General features: G+C 50.4%; 1 protein-coding gene across 2 annotated transcripts; it reads right to left on the minus strand.

Moving 5' to 3' along the window:
* Nucleotides 1-854: 854 nt before the first annotated feature.
* RPL22 (ribosomal protein L22) lies at nucleotides 855-8,489 on the minus strand. 2 transcript variants are annotated; one of them, XM_039253241.1, is made up of 4 exons: nucleotides 8,409-8,489; nucleotides 6,249-6,353; nucleotides 3,785-3,909; nucleotides 855-1,054 (listed from the first exon to the last, which is right to left on the minus strand). In XM_039253241.1, the coding sequence occupies exons 1-4, from the start codon at nucleotides 8,418-8,420 to the stop codon at nucleotides 910-912; spliced, it is 387 nt and encodes a 128-aa protein (XP_039109172.1). In that variant the 5' UTR covers nucleotides 8,421-8,489; the 3' UTR covers nucleotides 855-909. The 2 variants fall into 2 exon arrangements, with proteins under 2 accessions (XP_039109172.1, XP_039109171.1); XM_039253240.1 differs by having other exon boundaries at nucleotides 8,370-8,435.
* Between the last annotated feature and the right edge of the window lie 2,921 nt (nucleotides 8,490-11,410).

The following is an 11,410-nucleotide window of genomic DNA, read 5'->3' on the forward strand; positions in this document are numbered from 1 at the left end:
GGCTTGACATTAAATCCAGCCCCGGCCTAGGTGGCTCAGAAGTGACCATTCCCTTGGCATGTCAACATGCCTTTTCCCATCTCCTCAGCAAGAACTCTCTCTCCATCACTTTTCCTTGGCGCCCCACCCCGTGACAAGGCTTGGGACTCGGGCAGATGCACAGAGGTCCATCTCCGGACGCTCTACCGCTGCTCAGCTCCAGCGCCCCCTGCTGGAGGCCAGAGGGACAGTTTGTTGCAAAGAGTTGTAGAAAGTTTTTATTTACAAATTCATTTTTGTGCACTTTTATTTTTAAAACCTGGGACTTTTATAAGCGTTATCCAAATTCTTTCCTGAAGAGGAGAATATGCAGCGGCGGAAAAGGACATTTTATTTCTACAGGAAGAAAAAGGATTAAATACATAGTAATTGTGTGCATTGAGTAATTTGTAATCAAAAGGTGAAGTGCCCCAGGACCCTGCATGTTTCTCGACCCTGCCATGTTCCTTCAAGAAGAGACCCTCTGAGAAGTCACCGGCCTTGCTCTCAGCGGACAAGGAGTCCCACCTGTATACCTGCATCTCTTGAGAAAAGCACCCAGTAAAATAAGTGGTCACACTTTTTGAGGTAAAATACTAACAGAAGTGCGCACACACCTCCACACCCTTTAACCACCTGCTCAAGGTCCAATCGTGGGCAGTTCCCTCAAAGGAGGTTACTTCTATCTTTGTATTATTACCACAGTAACTAAAATTTTCAAGCAGGGAAAAATGTCTAATTACAAGTAAGTGAACTGCAGCCCAAGTGAAGCCCTCTTACTATGGTTTCCAATTTTCTGGTCAGTCCACACTGCAGAGATAGAAGGAAAGCCACCATTTTGGTTCAAGTTTTATTCAAGAAATTATACAAAATGTTTTGGATAAAGGAGTTTTAATCCTCATCTTCCTCCTCTTCCTCATCTTGGTTTATCTGGAAGTAACGCAATTCGTAACTCTCTTTGCTGTTAGCAACTACGCGTAACCAATCACGCAGATTATTCTTCTTCAGATATTTTTTGGTGAGATATTTCAAATACCTGCAGAGAAAGAACACTTGAGAACTCCAGCACAGGGCTCTGGCACACTCACACTGTCCCTGGTATAAAACCTGTGCATTCAAATCAGTACCATTCAGGGTGTTTCCCCGGCACTCACACAGAGCAAAGACGGCCAATATACCCAGCCAACGTTCTAGAGCAAGTATCAGCCACATTTCATCTACACTGGCAATAAAAGGAGAACAGATCAGTAGAGGTAACAGCTGTCCGTTAAACACAGCAAACACCTATACAGTGGCTCTTAGTGACCCTTGGAGAAAGATACCATGGTGGTAACTTCACAATTAGGCACACAGTCTTAGAACCTTTTACGGAGAAATCACTGGGTTTCTAATGAGCTCCAAGTACTTCCCATACCTCACCTCACGGATTCACACTTCCTCCTGAGGCTGTTGGATGACGGGGACTGTCAGGGCGGTTATACACACTCCCTTCCGCTAGGAGATGCTCCCCGCCCAACTCCTGGGAAACAGGCCGCCACCCTGCCGCTGCTGCCCCTGCTCAGCCTCCGCAAGTGACAGCCCTCACTCTTCTTAATCTGTCAGCCTGACTACCGGTGTGGCCTGGGAGACAGCTAAGCAGTCAACACAGCAAACTGCTTAAAAGACGGCTATTTACCTAAGGGCAGCAACTGGCTTCCGGGCCGAACACCCTAACTACCCAACACCCACAATCTTGCAATCTTGCTTCTTCTCTCACTCGTTTACTTTCGAGGCCCTCGGGCACCTTCCCAAACCCATGGAGAGAAGAGGGATGAGAACTCCCAAGTCCCCACTGGGCAAATTACCCTTTCCAAACCCAGTCTCCCCCTCCACGAAAGGGGACTCCTGATACTCCCCACCCGTCTCCCCAGGCTGCCACAAGGGCTAGATGCGGCACACAGGCAAACGGGCATGTCAGCGAGGAGCCCAACAGTAACGAACCCACAAACTCACCGGCTCCAAGAAATGAATACTGTTCAACAGTGTTACTTACGCCAACCAAGCAATCTTCACAAAGATGTGAAGATCTCAGTTCAATCCTATCCACTTTTCCCTACATAAAAATAAATCAATTTGGTCGTTCCATCTAAAAAGTATTCTTTTCTGTCATTTTCTCTTTCTACTATATTGTATTCAGAAGAGGTTGTTAATTCAAAAGTTCAGGTGGCTTAAAATTTTTCCAAATTTTGGGATGCCTGGGGCGCTCAGTCAGTGAAGTGTCCAACTTGAACTTGGGTCATGTCTCATGGTTCGTGGGTTTGTGCCCCACGTCAAGCTCTGTGCTGACAGCTCAGAAGCTCGGAGCGTGGAGCCTGCTTCAGATTCTGTCTCCCTCTCTCCCTCCCCCACCCATGCTTTGTCTCTCAAAAATAAATAAATATTTTTAAAATTTTTTAAAAATTAAAAACAAAAGAATTTTTCCTAATTTTTAAACTAAACCGCCTGGGTGACTCAGTCAGTTAATAAGTGTCTGACTCTTGACTTTGGTTCGGGTGATGCTCTCCACTGTCAACGCGGAGCCCACTTGGGATTCTCTCTCTTTCTGCCCCTCCCCCACTCATGCACAAGTGCATGCACTCTCTCAATACAAATAAAATTTTTAAAAAACTTCATTTTTTTCATAATCGGATGTTGGAAAACTAGATAAAAAGCTATGGGAGTCCGAAGACAAGAAAAAGTCCTAGATGAGGAACCCCTAGAATACTTCAAGAAAAGCAAGCTAGAACCATTCAGAAAGGAAAGCAATGAAGAGGATGAAGGCCCCTGACCTCCTGCACTGGGGGGTCAGCAATCCGGGCAGATGGGAGGGGCGCTGGGAGCCATGCTCCCAGCCAGGCTGGTCCCATGGGAGCAGGTCACACGCGGCACCTCCCCCACAAGCTCTGCATGGGGCCCAGCACTGCTGCCTGTACCGCTCGGATGCCCTAAGGTTACACCCACCTCTTATGGGATCAAATCTCCTTCACAACTACCTCGAACCTGGCAGAATAGGAAGTCACCTCTTGACTGGTAGTAATTAAAGCTAAAAGCAAAGGCTGACTACACCCAATCTGTCCTCACACCCTTTCAAATTTCCCATAACCTGATTCAGGTGAGTTGAAAGCTCCCAAGAGTATGACAGGCTCTGGGCTAGGAGCTGGGTATCAACCGCTTCAATTCCTTACAACCACCGTTCGATACCGCAGGAGAAGCGAACTGGAGTCTCCGACTTAAAAAAAAATGGGCCCACGGGAATTAGAAGGATGGCTTCAGGCTACACTGAGATCTCCAGTGACACTGGCATTGGCAGGGAACAAGGAGAAGAATTAAACACGGAAGCACACTGATCGTGAACACGGAGGATGGCAGAGAACTGCCTGCCCTACTGCTGTGCTGAGCCCCCGAAACCCACACCACGCTGTAAAACCTCGATCAAGTAACAATGAAAGCTCTCCGCTGTGAGCTCCGGGGAAAGGAGGCAATACGCAACTTTTCGGTTCCGTCTCAGCAAGCCTGAGCATCTTTACTGCTTGAAATACCTTAGCCTGTGAAAAACAAAATGTTTAAAACTATCAAAAATTGAATGCTTCTAATCCCTGCAGGAACATTCAAGCAGGACCTCCTTCACTGGACCCTGTGCTGGAAATTAAGAGACCGAGGCAAACCCCAAATGACCGGGGAGCACAGAACAATATTCCTGTCGCGGTGGAGACGCGAGGCAGGCAGGTAACACTCTTCGGTCCCATACCTTTTGGAAAAAGGCACCTCAGAAGTTACAGTAATCTTGCTCTTGCTCCTTTCGATGGTTACGACCCCTCCACCGAGATTGCCAGCCTTTCCATTCACTTTGATCCGCTCTTGAAGAAACTGCTCCTGTGGAAACCGTCAAATAGATCAATTAGCGAAGTGACAGCTTTACTGGTTTTATACTCTTAACACGGAGCCAAGAGTTGTTTTTCAAATGCTGCCTTTTTGAAAAAAATTACAGCACATCTTTAGCTATTAATATAAGGTCTGGAATCTAAGAAGCTCAATTAGAAGACAACACTAGTCTACTCTATTTACATGAAAACATCCCAGCATGAACGCACTTGACTGCTTCCACACAAGGTCAAATGTGCCTCTACAAAAGCCTGACTGAGGAGTCAAAAGCATAGAGTAGACAGGAAACCTAGAGCCAAACTCTTACAAAGTACAGGCAATTCTGAATCTAAGGAGTATCAAACACTGTTCTCAGTACCATGAGAGGAAACAAGTCAGTCTTCAACCTAGTAGCAGGAGGAAAACATAACAGAGACCCAAACAACTGTCCATCAGCTCAGGGGCCGTGTGCCGGGCACAGCAAAAGGGGAAGAGCCCAGGGGCCCAGAGATGGGACTCTTGGCAAAAACCCCCGGGAAGCCTGAGTGGGTCATTCACCCCCATGGGTGAATTCAGGGCTCCTGGTCAAAAAGGACGACTCCGGGGGCGCCTGGCCAGCTCAGTCAGTGCAGTGTGCAACTCTCGGTCTTGGGGTCAAGACCCACATTGGGCTTACAGCCCACTTCTTTAATTAAAAAAAAAAAGGGACACCACCACTCTGGTTCTCTTGCTGTTACAATGATATGAATTCCCTCCAGCCCCAAATCCCTACAATCCTCCATTTAAAAACTCCAAGGGTGAAGGTGCCTGGGTAGCTCAGTCAGCTGAGTGTCCGACTCTTGAGGTCAGCTTGGGTCATGATCTCATGTTTCATGGGTTTGAGACCCTCATCGGGCTCTGCACTGACAGCGTGGAGCCTGCTTGGGATTCTGTCTCCCTCTGTCTCTGTCTCCAGCATGCTCGCACGCTCTCTCTCAAAAATAAATTTTAAAATACATACATACATACATACTCCAATACGCTGTATTTTAACTGAAGACGGAGTAGAGTGACTAAGTCAGAAATCTTGACTTGTGCATCTTAAACTCAAGTTGTTGTTTTTTTTAAATCCTAGGGGGGCTTCTAGAAGTAAAAACAATTACACACAAGTGAGTGTAAAGGCAGGGAGAAGGAAATGATGCCAGGGCAGGGCCATCACAGACACCAGCTGGAAGAGGTTAGGAAGGAAAGGAGGCCACAGAGAAAACACAAATGTTACACACAGAAGAGACTAAGGAGCCAATTAAGAGACTTCCTGCAGGAACAGGGCACAAACGGCACCTACACGTGTCAGTGGCGCAAGAGGTTAGGGGCACTCACTGCTGTTAGTGGTCACAGGCTGAGCCTCTAGGTTTTTTCACCTGAAAAGTATTCTCACTGTAATATCATCTTGGCAAAGAAGAGTAAATGTGAATTTAACACACCTGCGCAGCAAGTCTGAATTCCAGGACGCCCAGGGGCCTCAGTCGGTTAAGCGTCCAGCTTTGGCTCTGGTCATGATCTCAGTTTGTGCGTTCAAGCCCTGAATCAGGCTCTATGCCGACACAGCAGAGCCTGCTTCCTGCTTCGAATCCTCGGTCTCCTCCACCCACCCTCTCCGCCCCTCCCCTGCTCACAAGTGTTTTCTCTCACAAAATAAACAAACGTTAAAAAAAAGCCCGAATTCCCCAGACATGGCTACTGAAAACAAAAAGAGTAAATGGCAAATCCAAGTTGCAGAATCAAAATGTGGCGATGAGGCTAATTTTTCTAGGGCCAAATATAGGGATAAAACATCAGTATAGAACAGGATACGGAAAAAAACAAGCTCCAATTACAAGTCAGCCAACAGGATATTTTAACAAAAACACTAAAGCCCTGATAGTTAATAAAAAGGAAAAGCCGGAAGAAACGCTGCCATCTGTCCAATGCCCACAGCCCAGCAGTCAGGCCCCGTGGGGACGGCCCCTCGCCCTGAGGATCAGGGCCCAGGGCTTGTGCTTAAACACACCGACGGTGCGAAGCAGGTGTTGCATCCAGTGGCATTGCCATCTCTGGGAATTTCGAAGAAGAACCATTTTTGGAAACGAAAAGAAAGAGGTAGAAGAAGAAACTCAGGCAGTTCCCTAGCACTTATGTCTACTTCTCACCTATACACACGAGAGAGAGCAAGACCTAGAAACAAGTAACCAGACCAACTTCTGGGGTGTGCGGAGATAGAACCGCAGATGCCCATGAGTGGGGGGCGGGGGGACAGAAATGTGCTCCCACAGCTTTTCTCCGCATCTCAGAAGGTCCCTACTGTCCTGAGGGGCAGTGAGGGTGTAACTTACAAAATTGGCAGCGTCCATGATTCCATCTTCTACAGGGTGGGTGCAGTCCAGCGTAAACTTCAGAACTTGCTTCTTTTTTTTGCCCCCCTTCGCCACAAGCTTTTTCTAAGAAGGTACACAAATGATAAATAGATGAAGGCACAACCAGTACGCCCCTCCCCCAACCACCAAAAAAATTAATAAATAACCGAACCAGAAATTCCTGGGATGGAAAAGCCCACACAAATGCAAAACCCCTGGAGTTGTGCTCATTTGCAGGGTGGCCCAGAGACCCGCCCTGATACTCTGAGGGGTAATACCCGGGGAGGATACTGCTCTAGAAGCTTAGGGGTCTGGAGTCATGCCCTTTTGAGGTAGAAATTCTAGCACTCGGGTTTACTTACCCTTTCCAGCCTCCCCCATCTCCTCTGGGCATGCAAGTCTGTTATCTTATGAACCACGATAAAAGAACATTTCCTTTTCTTTACCATAAAACTTTAAAAATTAAGTTTCAAGAATACTTTATTCCAGGATTAAGGCAGGTATACAAAGTATGCCCTGCACACGTAAAACAAACTGAATCTGAAACGAACACTTGTCCTAACTCTGCAGACTGGGGTCCTGATCCGGTATAGCTGGTCACCTGCCTTCTTGAAAACCGCATGTCCCAAAGGCACATCTACCCCGGCTGGGACGAGAATAAGACTCAAACTTTAGTTCTAATTACAACACTACTGTCGATTTCTAGGTTTTGATTTACTGGGTTTTTTTTTTTATAGTTTATTTATTTTTGAGGCAGAGAGCACGAGTGGGGGAGGGGCAGAGAGCGAGAGAGAATCTGAAGCAGGTTCCAGGCTCTGTGCTGACAGCTCAGAGCCCGATGCGGGGCTTGAACTCAGAACTGCGAGATCATGATCAGAGCCGAAGTCGGACGCTTCACCGACTGAGCCACCCAGGCGCCCCTTCTAGGTTTTGATTTAAACCATCAGTCTGAGCATAGCCTGCAAGGATTCAGTTCCTTCACTCACGAAGCTCAGTCTGCTTCCTCTGCAAACTCCAACATCACCAGAAACAGCACCGGTACAACCTTACCTACCTACTTGCAGCTCCACTCTACAAAGCTTTACTGGGTCTAAAAAAGAGACTTTTCCGAGAACACACCTGGTCTCCCCTCGCTTTAAAAAAAATTTCATCTACGACTTGACTGGCCCAACTTGCCAAGCATTGTAGCTACTCCAGAAATCACTGATCTCTTTTTAAGACTCGCTTCCTGGTAACAAGCAAAAGGGATGCTTTGCTTTAAGAGCGAGCCCCGGACGTAGACAATCAGCAGTAAAAGGCCTGCCCCCAATGGGCTCCACGCCTCCCATCAAGGTTTAAACCAAAGACATACAAATGCACAGAGGTATTAAAAGCCCGCCCTGGCAAAGAAAAGGGGGGGGGGGGAGGGAAGAGTAGGTAAGCCGAAAATGTTAACGGTGTCCCAACAAAGGGGAGGCAGGAAAACGACTTGCTCGACGCAGCCCGCGAGGAGGGCGAGCTGCAGGCCGAGGGACGCGAGGGCGCCACCCGGCCAGTCCCGGCCCGGCCGGGGCTGAACGGAGCTGGGCCTTGCCCCAGACCAAGAAAGGTCTGCACAGGTGCGCCCCGAGGAGATGGTTCCTCCGCGGACACTACGACGGTCCTCAAACACAGGCCTCTCTCTGAAAGCCAGGCGGCCACAGCACCTTCGGTGGACATGCCCACTCGTCCCCGAGTCCCGGGTACAGGCTACCCGGATATGCGACTCCCAAGGGTGGCAGGTCCCCTTGCTCTTCCCCGCCCTCCGCCCAGGTAACCAGACCCAGATCCCGGCTGCCTCACGCCGGCTGGGCCCCCCAGGACCCCGGCCGGCCCAGGCCATAGCCTGGGCGCTCCGGCTCCCCGCTGGCCGCAGACAGGAGCCCGAGCCCGAGTCGCGGCCTCCGCGAGCTCCGGGGCTCCTCTCGCGCCCCAGGCCGCGGCCTCCTCCGCCCACAACGTGCTGAGCCCCGGGCGGCCCTGGCCCGCTGCCGCCGACCCGCCAGCCCAGCCTCGGCCGGGCTCCGCAGAGCGCCGTCCCGCGCGAGCCGGGCCGGAGCCGCGCCAGCGAAGCGCACGTGCCTGCCCCAGAGCCGAGGCCTCACGCGGAGCCATACTAACCACGGGCGCCATGGCCGGAGCGGAGGCAGAAAGGGAGGGGGGCGCACTACGCAGACGCAAAGAGCCCGCAGCGCGCAGAGCACGCAGGACTCAGGCCGTACCAATCGCTCCGCCACGCCCCTCGGCCGCCACGGTACCGCCCTGTTCCGTACGATCGGGGAGCGATTGCTTTTCCCCGAATGCGAAGCCCGTCCTATCGCAGGCCTTGGGGTGGGGGGGGCGGTTCAGAGGAAGGAGACCGGGTGGCCTGTCCCACTGCGAATGATCGGAGAGGGGAGCTAGACCGGAGGAGCCCAAAGAGAAAAGAGGGGTTCGCTCCACTTTTGAAAGTTTTGGAAAGAGAAAAGAAACAAAGGCGTTCACTCACCCATAAGTCACCAGCTAGTGGTCGAACCCACCAACTTGGGAAGTTGAGGCCTTTCTGGTCCCAGGGTCCTGACGCCCGAGAGCACTTTGGCTTCTTCTTCCCTGAAGTGCCCAGACTTGAAGCTGGTGCCCAAGGGCTGTGTGTCCCCGGGCCAGCCGTCCACGCTGCAGGCAGGTACGCCCTGCAGTTTGACCCCTTCGCCATCTCGAATGCAGGCCGCCCACCCTCCGATCATCACCACCTAGCTTTCCAGCGCGTGCCTTCCAGTTCCCCAAAAACGCTCATGCCAGCGCTTCTCAAACTGGCATGTAGACAGCAATCACCGGGGATCTCCTCAAAAATGCAGATTCCAGCTCACTGGGTCTCACTGGCTTGACATTCTGCATGTCCCACAAGCTCCCAGAAGATTCTGCTGCTGCTGGTGGTCTATGTACCCCAAGCTGAGTAGCCAAGGGTTGGGGGGGGGGAATCTTCACCCTCCGACCAAGGATCCATTGACTGGACTGCTTCCACCCACCCTCACCCCTCTCGTCCTTACCAGTTACATCCTAGGGTCCTTCATTGTCATCACCCAGCCGCATACACCCAGCTCTCCCCTCCCCCTGGCTGCAGCGGCCTCCCCTGTCAGAAGCCCAATCCTGGCTTGCAACGGTTGGAGGAAACACAGTGCACCGACTGGTGACTGGTCTCGGTTTAAACTCAGTCTGTTGTGCCAGTTAACGAAGTACCAAACCCACCCTCTTATTATTAGTATGTTTTAATGTTAATTTACTTTTGAGAGAGAACGTGCAAGTGGGGGAAGGGCAGAGAGAGAAGGAGACAGAGAAAGACAATCTCTTTACACCAATTTTCTTGGAAGAGCTGCCTCTCCAGCCACTGCCCTCCCATTGTCCATTAAACCCACTCTGGTCAGGCTTTTGGCCCCCAGCTATCGGGACAGCTCTCATCAAGGTCACTGGTGATGTCCCCCTGCTAAGGACTCGGGTCAGGTTTCTGTCCTCCTCTTCCTTAGCAGCATCTGACACTGTGGGTCACTCCCTCCTGCTTGCTGACCTTTGGGGGAGGGGGACTGGGGTCTCCTGTTTCTCTCATCTCACTGGCCGCTCCTTCTCCTTACTGCTCCCTCCTCTTCCCTGGACTTGAAGGGCTGCAGCACACAGAGCTCCCCCCATCTTTATCTGCACTTGACCTTTGGTGTCACCCAGGATCATGCTTTAAACACAACTCCCCAAGTCTGTGTGTACGGCTCCCACCCCTCCCTGGACTCCTGACTCACAACCAGTGGCCTCCCTGATATCTCGAGTCTAGAGTGTCAAGGGGACCACCCCCACCCCCATGACCCCATATTCCACCACCCCTCACCCTTCTCCCCACACTGAAACCCATGCCCCTTACCCCCACCTCCATCCTCAGCCCCACCTCACCCCTGAGTTCCGGAGTCTCCACACACATTGGTCAACTTTTCTTTGCTTGACATTTATCCCAACTTCTGGGATCTTATTCTTGCTGCTCCCTCCACTTTGAACTCTTTCTGGCTTTTCTTGTGTCTGATTTCTTCTCATCCTGCAAGGTCTCAGCCTCAGTGCCCCTCTCTGCCCAGGATTACCCAGTGTGCCCTCAGCTCCACCCCTCAGTTGCCCTCCTTCACATCATCCTGATAGTTTTCTTTGGAGCGCTTAGCACAATCTGTCATTATTGTACTTGTCTATGTTTATACTTGGTTAACCTTGGGTACTGTGTTCCCTCCCCTGTGTGACCTGTGGCAGCTACTTAGTAACAGATGAAGACATGAATGGATGGATTAAATAAACCAGAATACCAGGACTGAACAACCATTTCCTACTGCCCCTCCAGAAGGAAACTACTGCATAATTCATTTAATGAAGTAGCCTCCAGTTTTGTATACCAGTTCTCCCACTTACTAGGGTAACATTTTCTACCTTCTAAGGTTGTTGTCTGGATGAGTTAATACAAGTAAAAGAAGTATGAACAGTACCTTGGCCTGCAATGTTAGCTATTGTTATTACAGTTACTATGGCTTGGAGCACAAATGGAACCCGGGACAGAGAGGGCCTTTAAGAGAACAAGTATTTTAGGGGCCCCTGTGTGGCTCAGTCGGTTGAGCGTCCGACTCTTGATTTTGGCTCAGGTCATGATTTCTTGGTTTCCTGGCTGACAGTGCACAGAGCCTGCTTGGAATTCTCCCTCTCCCTCTGCCCATCTCCTACTCGAGCTCTCTCTGTCTCTAAATAAATAGATAGATAGATAGATAGATAGATAGATAACTTAAAAGAGAGAGAACAGGTAGTTTACGCCTAGAATTCACTTCCTTTCTCCCTCTGTCAAACTTCTATTCATCCTTCAAAACCCAGCTTGAATATTATCTCCTGCCTTTTCCTAACTGATAATATTTTACCCAGCACCTTCTGTGGGTCATTCTCTGAACTTGACTCTGATGTCAGGAAGGGTGGAGACAGAGGGTGCCTTCCCAGAGCTCAGGATAACACATACTCTGACTCCCGCTCAGGTCATGATCTCAGTTCTGGGTTCGAGCCCCGCTTCAGGCTCTGTGCTGACAGCTCAGAGCCTGAAGCTGTGTGTCTCCCTCTCTCTCTCTGCCCTTCCCCCACTCGCA

This window comes from Hyaena hyaena, unplaced genomic scaffold (genome assembly GCF_003009895.1).
Source record: "Hyaena hyaena isolate Hyena2069 unplaced genomic scaffold, ASM300989v1 scaffold_443, whole genome shotgun sequence".
In the NCBI taxonomy this organism is placed as follows: domain Eukaryota; kingdom Metazoa; phylum Chordata; class Mammalia; order Carnivora; family Hyaenidae; genus Hyaena; species Hyaena hyaena.